The sequence below is a fragment of the Heptranchias perlo genome, chromosome 10 (genome assembly GCF_035084215.1).
Source record: "Heptranchias perlo isolate sHepPer1 chromosome 10, sHepPer1.hap1, whole genome shotgun sequence".
Taxonomy (NCBI): domain Eukaryota; kingdom Metazoa; phylum Chordata; class Chondrichthyes; order Hexanchiformes; family Hexanchidae; genus Heptranchias; species Heptranchias perlo.
The window spans coordinates 82,221,493-82,241,246 of NC_090334.1; the positions used below are offsets into that span (position 1 = coordinate 82,221,493).

General features: G+C 44.9%; 1 protein-coding gene across 3 annotated transcripts in view; it reads right to left on the bottom strand.

Annotated features, from left to right (window-relative positions):
- The window catches only part of jag2b (jagged canonical Notch ligand 2b), a 153,805-nt gene that overhangs the window by 80,773 nt on the left and 53,278 nt on the right, over positions 1-19,754 (bottom strand). For all 3 annotated transcript variants that reach the window (XM_067992093.1, XM_067992094.1, XM_067992095.1), the window contains one exon: positions 851-1,105. In XM_067992093.1, coding sequence (XP_067848194.1) covers positions 851-1,105 — 255 coding nt within the window. The remainder of the gene's footprint in view (positions 1-850; positions 1,106-19,754) is intronic.

Sequence of the window (19,754 nt, forward strand, 5' to 3'; positions counted from 1 at the left end):
TTGATATCTAGCAATTCCTATATTCCCATGAAGAACAGCTTGAGCCCCAACTAAAAGTCCCTTCCTTAGCGACAGACACAGAGCATAACCACCAACTCACGTCAGCCCAGATCAGCAAACAAGTGACCAGAGATCAGAACTGGAATTTTCCACATATGTAACTGTTTGCTTTGCCACACACTGATGGTGGTTTTAATGCAGCATTGATGACAAGTCCTCATTAAGCTTAAGGAACACACCATATTGCTTTGAAGGTATATAATTCACGTTTTAATGCAATCCATTGTGCAGTCAAATTATAGAATTTTACAGCGCAGGAGATGGCCATTCAGCCCATCGTACCTGTGCTGGCTCTTTGAAAGAGTTATCCAATTAGTCCCACTCTCCCCATAACTTTGCAAATTTTTTCTTTTCAAGTATTTATCCAATTCTCTAAGTTATTACTGAATAACTTCCACCAACCTTTCAGGCACCGCATTTCAGATTGTAACTCGCTGCGTAAAAAAAGTTCTCATCTGGCTCTTTTGCCAATTACCTTAAATCTGTGTCCTCTGGTTACCTACCCTTCTGTCACTGGAAACGGTTTCTTCCTATTCACTACATCAAAATTTGAACACTTCTATTAAATCTCCTCTTAACCTTCTCTGCTCCAAGGAGAACAACCCCAGCTTCTCCAATCTCTCCACATAACCGATGTCCCTCATCCCCGGTACCATTCCAGTAAATCTCCTCTGCACCCTCTCCCGAGGCCTTGTATTGTAAAAATGGACGGTTTCGCTAATGGGAAGTCAAAATTCAAACTTCCAACTTGCCTCTCCCATTTGGTTCGAGCACCAAGGGAAGTTCTTACCTTTGGTGCAATCGTAGGCCATCCAGCCCTCCATACAGAGCTTGTTCCCGTTCTGGTCACAAATGTAATGGCCAAAGAAGTCATCGCGCGGGCGGCACAGCTTGTTGCAGCCGGTGCCGTAGTAATTGTCTTCGCACTTCACGCGGATCCTGTACTCAAAGTGAGCCACGGGACCGTTATGCTGCAGGGTCTGCCATCGGTCCCCGGGGTTGATCATTCCCGTGTGAGCAGCTCGCTCAATAAGTTGGCCTTCACCTAAATGAGGGGGAAGAAAGCATTAACGTACATCATACATAGTTTTATAAAGAGGACAATGCAGTCATCACTGGTCCCATTTAGCATATTGGGGCTAGCATGCTCGAGACCTGGTGGAGGGGGTAATAACGCACTCAAGCCGATCCCATTTAATATCATCCAATTGTGATCCTCTTCATTCATCTCCTCAAACTACTCCCATCACTACCGATGACCTACACGTTACAAAGGAATAGAAACATTAACAGGAGGAGGCCATTCAGCCCCTCAGGCCTCCTCCACTACTCAATTAGATCATGGCTGATCTACACCACAACTCCATTCACCCGCCTTTGCTCCATATCCCTTGATACCTTTACCCAACAAGAATTTATCAATCTCAGTTTCAATAGAACCCCAGCAGCCAATCTTTATTTTGGGGGGGAAAAAAAGAGAAAACAAGTTCAAAATTTTGACTATCCTGTGTGTGAAAAAGTGCTTTCTGATTTCACTCCTGAACGGACCAGTTCTAATTTTAAAGATTGTGCCCTCGTTCTTGATTCCTGCGGCGAAAATAGTTTCTCCGTATCTACCACGTAAGAGGTGTCAGCCGTGACTCGGTGGTACTGTTGGAGGGGCGGCTTTCAGACGCAACGTAAAAGCAAGGCCCCATGTGTCCCTTAGGTGGTTGTAAAAGATCCACGGTACTATTTTGAAGGCGGGCAGGGGAGTTCTTCCCAGTGTCCCCTCAACCAACATCACAAACAGATTATCTGGTCACTTCACATTGCTGTTGATGGGACGTTACAACAGTGACTGCACTTCAAAAGTACTTCATTGGCTGTAAAGTGCTTTGGGACATCCTGAGGTCGTGACAGGGGCTACAGAAATGCAAGTTCTTTCTTTCAACACTACACAGCAAATAGAAAAAATTCACCCCTTTGTTGGCATTTTAATGTAACCGGTGTCGCCTGCATGGGAAGAGGGAGACAAAGGGAAGGAATGCGGAAACTCATTGTGTATTTCAATGTCTGCCCTGTTAAGGACATAACAGCTGAATGTGCCGCTCTCTTAAATCTGTCTGTTGCTCGCTCAAATGGGTGGGTGTGGCAAGCCTGGCTGTCTTGATAAAATAGCCCCGATATTTGTTTTGTTTCAGAATTCCTTAATATTTCCGTTCTGGCTGGAAAAAAAACCTCTCAGCAGAACTTCCTGGAAAGTTTGTAGGGAAACTCAAAACAATGTGTGGTTATCAAACTGTGCAGTCCCCCAGCTACTCCCTTGATCTTTGAAAGGTTACACTCACGATCCTAGAAGTTGAAGACTAAGGTGATGAGAAGAATGGATGTTGATCTCCCCTCGCCACCCCGTTTTTCTTATTTTCTTCCCACTGCACTGGGCACTTGCTGGCGCTCGACGCTCATGAACCTGGACAGGAGCATTGGCGTTCAACCACGGAGGGCATCACCTGCACGTAAACTCGAGTGGGACCCACTGGAGCGTGATCACGACCGGGGATCCTGGTTCTTGGAAGGGGGGGGGGGGGGGGGGGGTGGAAAAGAGGGGGAAAAAGAGAATTTTTCCCTCCGAGGCTGATGGCCTCCTTCTCACAGGCCGAGAATGGGAATTGACTGAAGCTGGGTCCACTCTGCTCTTTATTGCTCAGTTACCCACTGCCTTTGCCCAGTGATCCATGAGAGGAGCCTCTTCTAGCTTCTAGGTGACATGTTGCAGAGACTTTACAGGAAAATTCCCTACCCTTTGGTCTTTCCATGTAGAGACGTAAAACTTGATTTATTTCCTGTATTATGTAACAAAAGGCGTGCTACTGCCGCCAATCGTACATCATGCGGATCAGCTGGGATGTAGCTTAAAAAGGAAAAAAAAAATTCCATTCATATAGCACCTTTCACGGCCTCAGGACGTCCCAAAGTGCTTTACAGCCAATGAAGTACTTTTGAAGGGTGGTCACTGTTGTAATGTTGGAAAAGCGGCAACCAATTTGCGCACAGCAAGGTCCCACAAACAGCAAAAATAAATGGCCAGATCACCTACTTTTTAAATTGATGCTAGTTGAGGGATAAATATTGACCAAGACATCTGGGAGAACTCCCCTACTCCTCTGAGGAGTGGCCGTGGGATCTTTGACATCGACCTGAGGGGGCAGACCGGGCCTTGGTTTTAACGCCTCATCCGAGAGACGGCACCTCCGACAGTGCAGCACTCCCTAAGTACTGGTCTGGTAGTGCCAACCTGGATTATGTACTGCCCTGCACTATGGCCTGGGGTTTTTCCAAAGGAAAATGGTATACTTTTTTTTTTGAAAGCTCACCTGTTCCAGGGCTTCCACCTAATGCCACAAAGGCCAGGGATTCCCTAACCACCATTAATGTTATAATGAGCCACGCAAAACCGAACCACCACTCTGCAACAAACAATTCAGCACCACATTCACATCTGGTGACAAGAACCAAAGCTCAACTGCCTGCTGCTTACTGGAACAGAAGGTTGTCTCGGCAGGTCTTTCAGTCCCTTCAAGCAAAGTGCGTATGTAATGCCTGCAGCTACCTCATCCAGCAAGATGATTAAACTTCATCTCACTCGCATAGAAAATTATAGGTTCTGAAGCCAATAACGAATAGTTTTTGAAAAGTGCTTTCTCCAATCAAACAGTTTGCACACAATTAGGCATTCCTGGACAAAGTACAAGAAAAAAAAAGGTGATCCTTCACTTCTGGTCTCCAACCTCTCTCTCATTGATACCATTGTCAGTACACTTCTGAATTGACTTCTTTTGCACCTTTACCCTCTCCCTCACTATATCCATTCAAGCCAAGAGTAGAAATGGTGCAATAATCTTGAATTCAACACATTCTACTCCAGGACTTCAAAAGCTCCTCTCTTCCCCTCAGGCTTCCCTTCATCCTTAACATCCTATAGGGTGTTAAAAACCCCAGGCAGGCCTCACTTTTTGATCACTCATCTTCACCAACCAACAAAAAAAATTATCTGGTCATTATCTCATTGATGTTTGTGGGATCTTGCTGTGCGCAAATTGGCTGCTGAGTTTCCTACATCACAACAGTGACTACACTTCAAAAGTACTTCATTGGCTGTAAAGCGCTTTGGGATGTCCTGAGGTCATGAAAGGTGCTATAGAAATTAAAGTTCGTTTGTTCTTTTACTCTTTCCAACAACAGTGGTAATCTGCACTATGGACCTTAGCCCCTCACTTCGGTTTCTTAATTCCTTTCTTAAAAGAGGTAATATTGAAGAAAAATAATTAGATTTTGTGTCATTCCAGAGATATTACAACACTACATTTAGGAGATGTCCAACTCACATGCGAGTCAACACCTTGGGAATTAAACCAAATGAAATCAGACTCCAGTGTTGTCCGAACTTCATTTTAACATTTTCAATTTTTTTTAAAAAACGGAACAAAAGTAATAGTTGTGGCTTCAGATGCAAAGGCATCATTGCACCCCGCTGTACATAAGCGGGAAGCACCCCCAGTTTATAAATATAAAGCATCTTACTAGACCGACTACCATGGGGTCCCCAGTGAAATCAGCAGATGGATCATCTTCCCTTTCCAACAGGTTAATCAATCTATCCCAAAAAGTACAGGGATACAATAAACTGCTCTTCCCTGAACCAGCGGTTCACAAATGGGCCCAAATCAATTCAATTTGGGAAGAGTGTAAAACCAGAGTGTTCAAACAGGTATTGAATGAAGGGGCATAAAACTGAAATTCTGTTTTATGCTTTAAAAAGCAGCTCACTTTAGAAATGGAGTGGAGAGTGTATTGTCCACAGTGGGATGGAGCCATACACACATTAAGGAATCCTGATCTAGTATCATTAGCTGATCTCAGCAGGTGTAGCGCTTGAGGCAACCTGAACTAAGGAGGATAATGCCAGCCAATAGCTTCCATTTATTATCCAGTCACTCCTGCTGGAAACTACATGGGTACAAGGACATCAGGTGAGAACACTCCCTCACCCCATGGTCAAACAGTCGGCCAACATACCTGAATAGCCATTTTTTGGAGGGCACCTGGCATCTGTGGAACCATACCCCTAGTGGGAGAGCAGGGGAAGAAGGGGGGGGGGGGGGGGGGGGAGTACATAGAAATTACAGCACAGAAACAGGCCATTCAGCCCAACTGGTCTATGCTGGTGTTTATGCTCCTCCCACCCTATCACCAACTTTACTTGAATATTGTATATGGAGTGTACTTTTCTTTTTTTTAAAAATCCAAATTAAATTTTAAAAAATTTTCCAAAGTACCTTTTCCAAAACACCGTGGTTTTGATAGTGATAATCACTGCCATTTCTAAATATAAATTTGTAATATATAAAACTCATGCCCGATGTACTATTATAAAGTTATGATAGAAATTTATAATTTCTATTATAAATTACTAGGTCCACCCACAATGGAACCTGCCCATGTAAACTTGTCACGCCACAATCACACTCTCCCACCAGGAGAGGCACTCCAGTGCCACCACTAGAATGTAACCAGTGTGCGACCAGGTCACAGGGTGATTTGCACTATAAATGGGGATGGGGGCTAAAAAAGTCAAAAGATTTGTAAAGCCCACCAGTGCCCCTTCTAAAACGTCATACAATTTAAAAAGATCAGACCAAAAACAAATACACAAACGGACTAGCAAGCACTGGTCACAGCTCCTGTTGTACTGCGGGTATCGCAATCCTTAGCCTAGTCATCCTAAAGTATCTGGGAAACAGCTGTTGCTTCTAGCACTCAACACCATAATTAGCACAAAATCCTTGCTCACCTGTGACAATTTCCATCCTTTACACTCTTATCTATGGTCAGGTGAGCCTTTAAAGAGCAATGATGCTTCACTCAAGATAAAAGGACCATGGGATGAGGCATCAGTTGAAGCCGAACACAGCAGTAACCCATGAAAGATGCTATTATTTTGTTTTCTACATTACGATGGGCCAAATGGCCGCCTTCTGTGCTACATGATTCTATGATTACAACAGTGCTAAAACTTCACTACTCACCTGACGAAGGAGATAATCTCCGAAAGCTTGTGATTTAAAAAATAAAATTGTTGGACTATAACCTGGTGTTGTAAGATTCCTTACATTTGTCCACCGCAGTCCATCACCGGCATCTCCACATCATGAAAGGATGGTGGAAGCAGATTCAATAGTAACTTTCAAAAGAGAATTGGATAAATACTTGAAAAGTACCTAGGGCTATGGGAGAAAAGATTGGGGGGAGTGGGACTAATTCAAAGAGCCGGCACAGGCACAATTGGCTGAATGGCCTCCTTCTGTGCTGTGCTGTGCTGTAAGATTCTATTAAAACCACCTCATGGTGGTGTTCAATGCCTCCTTATTCTGCCCCATTCCTACCATGGGAGGTCCTCCAACCATTGATGCAGTCCAGTGCGAATGGGGCATCACTTACCCCTATTAGTTGAGGACTCACACAGGCACCTCCCTCCATGAAAATGTGCAGCTTCTATCCCCACCCCTAACACCCTGTTTATTTGGTAAGAAAAACAGTTTTCCCAAGTCACGAGAACTATTAAAGCGTCTTGCCCTGACAAGTGCAATTAACAGGCTTGCTGGCTCCACCCTAACTGTGAATTTTACTTATACGGCACACGTACTGTCACTCCTTTGGGCTTTGAACTCCTGCCGTTCCCTGATTTGTTACTGGCCAGGACCCAAAATTCCTCTTAAAAAAACGGGAAAAAAATGCCCAGTTTTCTTCATAATTAGCAGGCTACCAAAATTGTGGCCTTCACCCAAAGTCCATCGGTGTTTGGGAAGTGTGTTTAACACGCCATCCGTTGCACTCTTCTGTAACCAACCCCACTGATATCCTCCCCTGCTTCATGCTGGATCCACATGCACACCTCCAGGCAAACATTCTGCAAGTGTGAGCAAGCTGTTTTACCTGGAGGGCACAATACTCTGATCCTGTCCTCAGCATGTGCACAGACACAGACACACTTTCCAGCATATGTTCCTGGATAGTCATCAGAAGCAGGATGGATGGCTGACTGTTTGCTCCTCCCTAGCCCAGGGGGTACAGAGGCTAATGGCAGCGCAGTCCCTGGGGACAAATCAAATAACTCAGCACGGGCCACACATCAAACTTCACATCTTCTTGCTCTGTAGGACTAACTACCACACCTCGAGTGCGCCTATAAACAGCAATTCCCCCAACCTGAATATACCGGAGTCTGGAACTAGACCACCTGACAATGAATTACTTGCTGGCAAATGCAGTACAAGAGAAAGATGGAGTGCACAAAAGAACAAACTTGCATTCATATAGTACCTTTCACGACCTGAGGACGTCCCAAACCGCTTTACAGCAAATCAAGTACTTTTGAAATGTAGGCAGCGCATCAGCCAGTTTGCACACAGTACGATCCCACAAATCCCATGACCAGATAACCTCTTTTAGTGATCATAGTAGGATACAGCACAGGAGGTCGTCATTCTGCCTATCGTGCCTGCTCCTTGAAAGAGCTATCCAATTAGTCCCATTCCCCTGCTCTTTCCCCATAGCCCTATAAATGTTTTCCCTTCAAGTATTTACCCAATTTCCTTTTAAAAGTTACTATTGAATCTGCTTCCACCATCCTTTCAAGTAGTGCATTCCAAATTATACCTCACTCTGTAAAAAAAAATGCTTCATGGCGCATCTGGTTCTTTTGCCAATCACTGTAAATCTGTGTCCTCTGGTTACCGACCCTTCTGCCACTGGAAACAGTTTCTCCTTATTTACTCTATCATCTTTTCATAATTTTTGAACACCTCTATCAAATCTCCTCAACCATCTCTGCTTGGAGAAAAACTTTAGCTTCTCCACATAACTGAAGTCCCTCATCCCTGGTAGCATGCCACTAAATCTCTTTAGCACCCTCTCAAGGCCTTACCATCCTTCCTATAGTGTGGTGTCCAGAATTGAACACAATACTCCAGCCGAGGCCTAACCAGTGTTTTATAAAGGTTTAGCATAACTTCCTTGCTTTTTTCTTTATTCGTTCATGGGATGTGGTCATTGCTGACAAGGCCAGCATTTATTGTCCATCCCTAAATGCCCTGGAGAAGGTGGTAGTGAGCCGCCGCCTTGAACCGCTGCAGTCTATGTGAAGGTTCTCCCACAGTGCTGTTAGGTAGGGAGCTCCAGGAATTTGACCCAGTGACGATGAATGAACAGCAATATATTTGCAAGTAATCCAGGCAAGTGGAGAGTATTCCATCACACTCCTGACTTGTGCCTTGTAGATGGTGGAAAGGCTTTGGGGAGTCAGGTGAGTCACTCGCCACAGAATACCTAGCCTCTGATCTGCTCTTATAGCCACAGTATTTACATGACTGGTCCAGTTAAGATGGTCAACGGTGAACCGAGGATGTTGATGGTGGGGGTTTCAGCGATGGTGATGCCGTTGAATGTCAAGGGGAGGTGGTGAGACTTTCTTGGAGATGGTCATTGCCTGGCACGAATGTTACTTGCCATATATCAGCCCAACCCTGGATGCAGTCCAGGTCTTGCTGCATGCAGGCATGGTCTGATTCATTATCTGAGGGGTTGCAAATGGAACTGAACACTGTGCAATCATCAGCAAACATCCCCATTTCTGACCTTATGATGGAGGGAAGCTGAAGATGGTTGGGCCAAGGACACTGCCTTGAGCAACTCCTGCAGCAATGTCCTGGGACTGAGATGATTGGCCTCCAACAACTACCACCTTCCTTTGTGCTAGGTATGACTCCAGCCACTGGAGAGTTTTCCCCGATTTCCACTAACTTCAATTTTACTAGGGCTCCTTGGTGCCGTACTCGGTCAAATGCTGCCTTGATGTTAAGGGCAGTCACTCACTTCACCTCTGGAATTCAGCTCTTTTGTCCACGTTAGGACCAAGGCTGTAATGAGGTCTGGAGCTGAGTGGTCCTGGCAGAAACCGAAGTGAGCGTCGGTGAGCAGGTTATTGGTGAGTAAGTGCCGCTTGATAGCACTGTCGACGACACCTTCCATCACTTTGCTGATGATTGAGAGTAGACTGATGGGGCGGTAATTGGCCGGATTGGATTTGTGCTTTTTGTGGACAGGACATACCTGGGCAATTTTCCACATTGTCGGGTAGATGCCGGTGTTGTAGCTGTACTGGAACAGCTTGGCTAGGTCTGGAGCACAGGTCTTCAGCACTACAGCCAGGATGTTGTCGGGACCCATAGCCTTTGTTGTATCCAGTACACTCAGCCGTTTCTTGATATCATGTGGAGTGAATCGAATCGGCTGAAGACCGGCTTCTGTGATGGTGGGATATCGGGAGGAGGCCGAGATGGATCAACCAATCAGCACTTCTCGCTGAAGATGATTGCAAAAAACAAGGCTGAAGCATTTGCACTCACGTGCTGGACTCTGCCATCATTGAGGATGGGGATGTTTACAGAGCCTCCTCCTCCCGTTAGTTGTTTAATTGTCCACCACCATTCATGACTGAATGTGGCAGGACTGCAAAGCTTTGATCTGATCCGCTGGTTGTAGAATCGCTTAGCTCTGTCTATAGCATGTTGCTTCCGCTGCTTAGGATGCATGTAGTCTTGTATTGTAGCTTCACCAGATTGGCACCTCATTTTTAGGTATGCCTGGTGCTGCTCCTGGCATGCTCTTCTACACTCATTGAACCAGGGTTGATCCCCTGGCTTGTTGGTAATGGTAGAGTGAGGGACATGCCGGGCCATGAGGTTACAGGTTGTGCTGGAATACAATTCTGCAACTGCTGATGGCCCACAGCGCCTCATGGATGCCCAGTTTTGAGCTGCTAGATCTGTTTTGAATCTAACCCATTTAGCACGGTGGTAGTGCCACACAACACGTTGGATGGTGTCGTCAGTGTGAAGACGGGACTTAGTCTCCACAAGGATTGTGCAGTGGTCACTCCTACCAATACTGTCATGGACAGATGAATCTGCGACAGGTAGATTAGCATGGATGAGGGCAAGTAGGTTTTCCCTCGTGTTGGTTCACTCACCACCAGTCTGGCAGCTATGTCCTTCAGGACTCGGCCAGCTCGGTCAGTAGCGGTGCTTACCGAGCCACTCTTGGTGGTGAACATTGAAGTCCCCCACCCAGAGTACATTCTGTATTTCCTCCAAGTGGTGCTCAACATGGAGGAGGACTGATTCATCAGCTGAGGGAGGGAGGCAAGTGGTAATCAGCAGGGGGTTTCCTTGCCCATGTTTGACCTGATACCATGAGATTTCATGGGGTCTGGCGTCAATGTTGAGGACCCCCAGGGCCACTCCCTCCTGACTGTATATCACAGTACCGCCACTTCTGGTGGATTTGTCCTGGCAGTAGGACAGGACATACCCAGGGATGGTGACGGAAGAGTCTGGGAGGTTGGGTGAAAGCTATGATTGAGAGCATGGCTATGTCAAGCTACTGCTTAACTAGTCTGTGGGACAGCTTTCCCAGTTTTGGCACAAGTCCCCAGATGTTAGTGAGGAGGACTTTGCAGGGTCGACTGGGCTTGGTTTGCCTTTGTCGTGTCCGGTGCCAGACCACTAGGCACCGGACACAACAAAATTATGACGTTTTGTAGCGAAATTGTACAACTGAGTGTTGCTTGCTAGGCCATTTCAGAGGGTGATTAAGAATCAACCACATTGCTGTGGGTCTGGAGTCACAAAGGCCAGACCGGGTAAGGACGGCAAGTTTCCTTCCCCAGATGGTAGGGACATCCTAACTACCGATATTTTGCATTCACTGTCTAGATTAAATATGGCAATTCTAGGGTCCCCGATAGAGTTAAGACACGGGGAAAACATCAGTTTTCAGTAGCCTCTCGAAAACCTCCTCAAAACAAAGAGCAAAAAAACATGCTACATAAATGTTTTAAGAAGTTAATGGGTCCCGAGCCCAGCCTTTGCATGTTATGCAATTACTGGACAATGCCCATGTCACACTTCACTGTGGAGGTTATTCGAATCCTTTTTGCACCTGGCTTCCTTTCTCTGTGGGGATTACTGCGGACAGACAATGACTCATTATCGAAATGAATGAAAGCCGGTGCTGTTTTTTTTTGTGTGTGTGTGTGAATAAGTCATTTGCATCCTCCGAGCAGTCACAGAACGACAGAACCCAGCCAACCACCCTCCACTGGTTTGAGAATGTGGCTGAATCTCATTTCCTAGCATTTCAACCAGTTTGATTTAAAATTGACCACTACTTTTATTTTTTTTTTTAAAAAGCCAAGGAACTGAAGGTGCTGACTCCTGCTGGGAAACAAGCTCATGGACACCCTTAAGCTATTTCACCCCGAGTGCTCATTCTTTATGTGCAAACCTTGAAAGAAAAGAGCTTGCATTTATATCAAGCCTTTCACCACCTCAGGACATCCCAAAGCATCTCACAAGCAATGAAGTACTTTTTGAAGTGCAGTCACTGTTATAATGTAGGAAACCAATTTGTGCACAGCAAGGTCCCACAAACAATGAAATTAATGACCAGATAATCTCTTCGTGATGCTGGTTGAGGTTTAAATATTGGCCAGGACACCGTCCACCCGAGACATCTCACTGGAAAGGAGATGAGAATTTTGTTTTTCCCAGCAAGTTATGATGTTCTAGAATACGCTGCCTGAAAGGGCGGTGGAAGCAGATTCAACAGCAACTTTCAAAAGGGAATGGGATAAATACTTGAAAAGGAAAAATTTGCAGGGCTATGGATAAAAAAGTGGGGGGGGGGGGGGGGGGTGGTAATTGGTTAACTCTTTCAAAGAGCCAGCACAGACACGAAGGACCAAATAGCCTCCTTGTGCTGTATAATTCTACGAAAGCAAGCTTCTGTCACTATATCACACTGTTGCTGTCTCTCTCCACATCTTAATAGTCACTGAAAGAGCAATGCAACTACTGAGCAAGAAGCCACAAGATCCTCTCTGTCTGCTCTGGGCGTCAGTACATGTGGGGTCTTCAAGGCATCCCCACCTGTCTTTGCTTGTAGCATTAAAATTCCACTATGTCCTCAAGGGACAAAAGCACACAAGAGCCCTCCCAATACGCACAGCAACCCAGCACCACCACCCTCAGATCAGCTCCACATTCCAGAATCTGTCAAAACTAGATCCACCACTTAAACTGCAATAAAAGGGTGCAATTTGTCTTCCCCTTCTCAGAGAACACACTATGTTCTTAGAAGTGATAAACCTAGACTAAAAGGGAAAAAAAAAAAATCACAATACACTTGTGTTACAAAGAAAAGTTCATTTAAAAGCAACTTCATCTTTTTTATATGCACCAAAAAAACATAAAAACATAGAAACATAGAAAATAGGAGCAAGAGTAGGCCATTCGGCCCTTCGGGCCTGCTCCGCCATTCAAAATGATCATGGCTGATAGTCCAACTCAGTACCCTATTCCTGCTTTTTCCCCATATCCCTTGATCCCTTTAGCATTAAGAAATATATCTATCTCCTTCTTGAATGCATCTAATGACTTGGCCTCCACTGCCTTCTGTGGTAGAGAATTCCACAGGTTCACCACCTCGGAGTGAAGAAATTTCTCCTCATCTCGGTTCTAAATGGCATACCCCGTATTCTGAGACTGTGACCCCTGGTTATGGACTCCCCAGCCATCAGGAACATCCTCCCTGCATCTAGTCTGTCTAGTCCTGTTAGAATTTTACATGTTTCGATGAGATCACCTCTCATTCTTCCAAACTCTAGTGAATATAGGCCTATTCGACCCAATCTCTCCTCATAAGTCAGTCCTGCCATCCCAGGAATCAGTCTGGTAAACCTTTGTTGCACTCCCTCCATGGCAAGGACATCCTTCCTCAGATAAGGAGACCAAAACTGCACACAATACTCCAGATGTGGTCTCACCAAGGACCTGTATAACTGCAGTGAGACATCCCTGCTCCTCTACTCAAATCCTCTTGCAATGAAGGCCAACGTACCATTCGCCTTCCTAACTGCTTGCTGCACCTGAATGCTCGCTTTCAGCGACTGGTGTACAAGGACACCCAGGTCTCGTTGCACCTCCCCTTTTCCCAATCTATCACCATTCAGATAATAATCTGTCTTTCTGTTTTTACAACCAAAGTGGATAACCTCACATTTATCCACATCATACTGCATCTGCCATGTTCTTGCCCACTCACCCAACTTGTCTAAATCACATTGGAGCTTCTTTGCCTCATCCTCACAGCTCACATTCCACCCCACATTTGTGTCATCTGCAAACTTGGAAATGTTACAAGCAGGGATCCAGTATCTTTGTTAAAATTCATTCTGGGGATGTGGGCATCGCTGGCAATGCCAGCATTTAGTGCCCATCCCTAGTTTCCCCTTGAGAAGGTGGTGGTGAGCCACCTTCTTGCACCGCTACAGTCTGTGTGGTGAAGGTTCTCCCACAGTGCTGTTAGGTAGGGACTTCCAGGATTTTGATCCAGCAACGGTGAAGGTACGGCCGATATATGGTCAAGTCGGAATGGCGTGAGACTTGGAGGAGATTGTGTTTCTATTCAACTGCTGCCCTTGTCCTTCTAGGTGGCAGAGGTCACTGGTTTGGGAGCATCTGTCGAAGAATCCTTGGCAAATTGCTGCAGTGCATCCTGTGGATAGGACACACTGCAGCCATGGTGCGCAGTGGTGGAGGGAATGGATGTTTAGTGGTAGATGGGATGTCGATCAAGTGTGTATCTCAAAAAGGATCAGCGGGATCTTTTACGTTTAGCGAAATTATTAGCCATGGCAGAATATTCCGGAGTTCTGAAAATCCAGCCTTAAATGTTTTGGCTCCGCATGTGTTGCCATGGGAACAGGATACGTGCACACAGAACACATTCTAGATATACTCAAACTTTGTAACGGCATCAGAATTGCACACTCTCAGTTAGGCAATTTAGAGATCTTCTTGATAAAGCTAGATACCATCAACAAGGAGGCAATTCTCTTTGCAACTGCAAGAGTTTTGAGACCTATTCTCATCCAATTCACTGACACTCTCTGACCTCAGTATAGAGCAGTGCTCAAATCTAACCCCTGGTAGTGAGAAAGGCTACTCTTCTTTTAAAAAAGTTTATTGTGAAGACCTTACCAAGTTTGGGGCAGTTTCATGCCAGCTCAATAAAGCTCAAATCCAAAACTGCCCAATGACAATGGATGTTAGTTATATGGACTTCCAGAAGGCATTTGATAAGGTCCCACATAAGAGACTGTTAGCAAGATAGAAGCCCATGGAATCGAGGGAAAATTATGGACTTGGTTAGAAAGTTGGCTGAGCGAAAGGCAACAGAGAGTAGGGATAATGGGAAGGTACTCACATTGGCAGGATGTGACTAGTGGAGTCCCGCAGGGATCTGTCTTGGGGCCTCAATTATTCACAATATTTATTAACAACTTAGATGAAGGCATAGAAAGTCTCTCATCTAAGTTTGCCGATGACACAAAGATTGGTGGCATTGTAAGCAGTGTAGATGAAAACATAAAATTACAAAGCGATATTGATAGATTAGGTGAATGGGCAAAATTGTGGCAAATGGAATTCAATGTAAGCAAATGTGAGGTTATCCACTTTGGATCAAAAAAGGATAGAACAGGGTACTTTCTAAATGGTAAAAAGTTAAAAACAGTGCATGTCCAAAGGGACATAGATCATTGAAGTGTCACGAACAGGTGCAGAAAATAATCAATAAGGCTAATGGAATGCTGGCCTTTATATCTAGAGGACTAGAGTACAAAGGGGCAGAAGTTATGCTACAGCTATACAAATCCCTGGTTAGACCGCACCTGGAGTACTGTGAGCAGTTCTGGGCACCGCACCGCACCTTCGGAAGGACATATTGGCCTTGGAAGGAGTGCAGCGTAGGTTTACTAGAATGATACCCGGACTTCAAGGGTTAAGTTACGAGGAGAGATTACACAAATTGGGGTTGTATTCTCTGGAGTTTAGTAGGCTAAGGGGTGATCTGATCGAAGTTTAAGATATTAAGGGAACGGATAGGGTGGATAGAGAGAAACTATTTCCGCTGGTTGGGGATTCTAGGAGTAGGGGGCACAGTCTATAAATTAGAGCCAGACCTTTCAGGAGCGAGATTAGAAAACATTTCTACACACACAGGGTTGTAGAAGTTTGGAACTCTCTTCCGCAAACGGCAATTGATACTAGCTCAATTGCTAAATTTAAATCTGAGATAGATAGCTTTATGGCAACCAAAGGTATTAAGGGATATGGGCCAAAGGCAGGTATATGGAGTTAGATCACAGATCAGCCATGATCTTATCAAATGGCAGAGCAGGCACGAGGGGCTGAATGGCCTACTCCTGTTCCTACGTAATAGAGAAGATTGAGAGGTGATTTGAGGGAGGCATTTAAAATCATGACGGGTCTAGACAGAATAGAGAGAAACTGTTCCCATTGGCGGAAGGGTCAAAAACCGGAGGACATAGATTTAAGGTGATTGGCAAAAGAACCGAAGGTGACATGAGGAAAAACTGTTTTACACAGCGAGTGGTTATTATCTGGAATGCACTGCCCAAGGGTCAGTGGAGGCAGAATCAATCATGGCCTTCAAAAGGGAACTGGATAAGTACTTGAAAGGAAAAAATTTGCAGGGCTACAGAGATAGGGCAGGAGAGTGAAACTAGCTGGATTGCATGGAGCTGGCACGGACTTGATGGGCTGAATGGCCTCCTTCAGTGCTGTAACCTATGATTTCTATGATTCTATAACGAAGAGGAGCACGGGAGTTCTCCCCGGTGTCCTGGCCAATATTTATCCCTCCACCAACATCACTAAAAACAGATTACCTGGTCATTGCTTCATTGCTGTTTGTGGGAGCTTGCTGCCACGTGTCCTACATTACAACAATGACTACACTTCAAAAAGTACTTCATTAGCTGTAAAGCACTTTGGGACATCCTGAAGTCTTGAAAGGCGCTATATAAATGGAAGTCTCTCTTTCTGGAACATGTCCTGGATCTCACCCAATGGCCCAAACATTAAGAATCCTCTTTGATTTGATACAGGGTTTGACAAACTATCACCATTTACTGATCAAAGCAGCATAACCTGTCTGGGACCAGAGTCATAGCAAGACGGAGTTTACATTAAAAAAACCTGACCAGTCACAATAGGAAGCAGTCTCTCCACGTATAATGAGTGTCAGGTCTCTAGTGTCACATTACCATGTTACTTGCTCAAACAATGTCTAAAAACGTAATTGTTCTCAGCCTATGTAAGACACTGTGGTGAAAGGTTTACCAGGTGAAAAGGCAGACTGGTAAATGTGACATTGCAGACAGGATTACATCACACTGGCTGACTCATGGGTGAAAGTTGGTTGCAGACTTGAGATATGTAGCCAACAAGGTATGAAGCAAACCTCAAGCTTCCTGGAAACCTCTGCCCACACTCATTTCTATACCTGTGTGTGGTGAAATGTGTTATCAAAGAGAAAGGTGCGCACGTACCCGGCCCAGACCGGGTAAGGACAGCAGGTTTCCTTCCCTAAAAAGGGGATTAGTGAACCAGTTGGGTTTTTAAAATGACAATCCAACAGTTTTATGGTCACTCTTAATACCAGCTTTTTTAATTTACTGATTTTTCCAACTGAATTCGAAGTCTCAAACCACCCATGGTGGGCTTTGAACACTCGCTCTCTGGATTATTAGTCCAGTAACATAACAACTTGCATTTATATAGCACCGTTAATGTAGTAAAACGTCCTGAAGCGCTTCACAGGAGCATTAACAAATTTGACACTTCCACATGAGATATTAGCACAGGTGACAATAGCTTGGTCAAAGAGATAAGTTTTAAGGAGCATCTTAAAGGAGGAGTGGGGGGGGGGGTGGAGAGGCAGAGAGGTTTAGGGAGGGAATTCCAGAGCTTGAGGCCTAGGCAGCTGAAGGCACGGCTGCCAATGGTGGAGCGATTAAAATCAGCGATGCGCAAGAGGCCAGAATTGGAGGAGCGCAGAGATCTGCCGTGGCTAACTAAAGAAGCCAAGGATAGTTTTAGATTAAAAGAGGCCTATAATGTTGCGCAGATTAGTAAATCTGAAGATTGGCAGAGTATCAGAAACCAAAGGACAACCAAAAAATTGATGAGAAAATAGATGAAAGTAAACTAGCAATATAAAAACTGATGAGCTTCTACATGTAAAAAAAAAGTAGCAAAAGTAAATGCTGGTGCCCTAGAGGCTGAGACAGGAGAAATAATAATGGAGAAATGAGGAAATGGCAGATGCGTTAAACAAATGTTTTGTATCTGTTCACAGTCGAAGACAAAAAACATACTGGAAATAGTGGGGAACCAAGGGTTTAATGAGTGTGAGGAACTTAAAGTAAATTAATATCAGTAGAGAAAAAGTACTCGAGAAACTAATGGGACTAAAAGCTGACAAATCCCCTAGACCTGATGGCCTACATCCGAGGGTTCTAAAAGAGGTGGCTGCAGAGATAGTGGATGCATTGGTTGTGATCTTCCAAAATTCCCTGAATTCTAGAATGGTCCCAGCAGATTGGAAGGTAGTAAATGTAACCCCGCTATTCAAGAAAGGAAGGAGAAAAAAAACAGAACTTCAGGCCAGTTAGCCTGACATCAGTCGCCGGGAAAATGCTGGAATCCATTATTAAGGAAGTGGTAACAGGGCACTTGAAAATCATAATATGATTAGGCTGAGTCAACATGGTTTTATGAAAGGGAAAGTGTTTGACAAATTTATTACAGTTTTTTGAGCAAGTAGCTAGCAGGGTAGATAAAGGGGAACCAGTGGATGCAGTATATTTTGATTTTCAAAAGGCATTCAATAAGGTGCCACATAAAAGGTTGTTACACAAGATAAGAACTCATGGGGTAGGGGGTAACATTAGCATGGAGAGCGGATTGGTTAATGGACAGTAAACAGAGTAGGGATAAACGTGTCATTCTCAGGTTGGCAGGCTGTAACTAGTGGGGTGCCGCAAGGATCAGTGCTTGGGCCTCAGCTATTTACAATCTATATGAATGATTTAGATGAAGGGACCAAATGTGATGTATCCAAGTTTAGTGACGATACAAAGCTAGGTGGGAAAGTAAACTGTGAGGAGTACAAAGAGTCTGCAAAGGGATATAGACAGATTAAGTGAGTGGGCAAGAAAGTGGCAGATGGAGTATAATGTGGGGATTGTGAGGTTATTCACTTTGGTAATAGAGAAAAAGAAATGTTTTTAAAAGAGTGATAAACTATTAAATGTTGGTGTTCAGAGAGACTTGGGTATCCTCGTACAAGAAACACAAAAAGTTTAGCATGCAGGCACAGCATGCAATTAGGAAAGCAAATGGCATGTTGGCCTTTATTGCAAGGGGGTTGGAGTACAAGAGTAAGGAAGTCTTACTACAATTGTACAGGGCTTTGGTCAGCCCTCACTTGGAGTACTGTGTACAGTTTTGGTCTCCTTATCTAAGGAAGGAAATACGTGCCTTAAAGGCAGTGCAATGAAGGTTCACTAGATTAATTCCTGGAATGAGGGTTGTCCTATGAAGAGAGGTTGAGTAGAATGGGCCTATACTCAAGTTTAGAAGAATGAGAGGTGATCTCATTGAAACAAATTATATGGGGCTTGACAGGGTGGATGCCGAGAGGTTGTTTCCCATGGCTGGAAAGCCTAGAACTGTGAGCATTGTCGCAGGGTAAGGGGTCGGCCAATTAGAACCGAGAGGAGGAGGAATTTCTTCACGCAGAGGGTTGTGAATCTTTGGAATTCTCTACCCGAGGGCGGTGGATGCTCAGTCATCAAGTATATTCAAGGCTGAAATCGATAAATTTTTGGACTCTAGGGGAAATCAAGGGATATGGGGATCGGGCGGGAAAGTGGAGTTGAGGTCCAAGATCAGCTGTGATCTGACTGAACGGATGAGCAGGCTCGAGGGGCCATGTGGCCTACACCTAGCACTACGCTACTGTATCCCCAATTGCATACTTGTAAATCTATTTTGTGGCATGTGTTGCAGTTAGGTCGTCCATACCAACAAGTGCAGTTGACGGAGGAGGAACAGGGCACTTGCCATGGGCTGCACTGTTATGTACAAACACCTTGGATAACAGAATTCAGCGCTCAATTACAATGGCTGCAGCATTTCAAAGGGAGTGCAAAGACATTGAGCAGAGGGGAGGGGGAGGAATAAATGTCCCTATCCCATTCACACAAAATGAAAGTCTAATAGCCTTCAGAAAGACATGCTGTTGAATCCAATTGATGAGTGATGCTGTGGGCCTGTTTCGCACGAACCAAAGGGAGGTAGGGCAAAAGAGGGTGCATTCAGGTTAATGACTGAAGAGAAGTTAGACATTCATTCAGATGAGTCAGTGCTGCTGAATGATTGGTCATCAGTTGCAAGGATTACTTCATTAGTTTAACATTTAGGCCAGCTGCCATTTAGTTATTTAAAACCTGACTCCTACTATATCCAGGGCTGCACACAAGCCGGGTTATCCAACCCCCTCACCCCTCACTCCTTTCTCAGCCTTCTCCCGTCTTGTATTTCACCATCAACATCCTGGGGGTCACCATTGACCAGAAACTGAACTGGACCAGCCATATAAATACTGTGGCTACGAGAGCAGGTCAGAGGCTGGGTGTTCTGCGGCGAGTGACTCACCTCCTG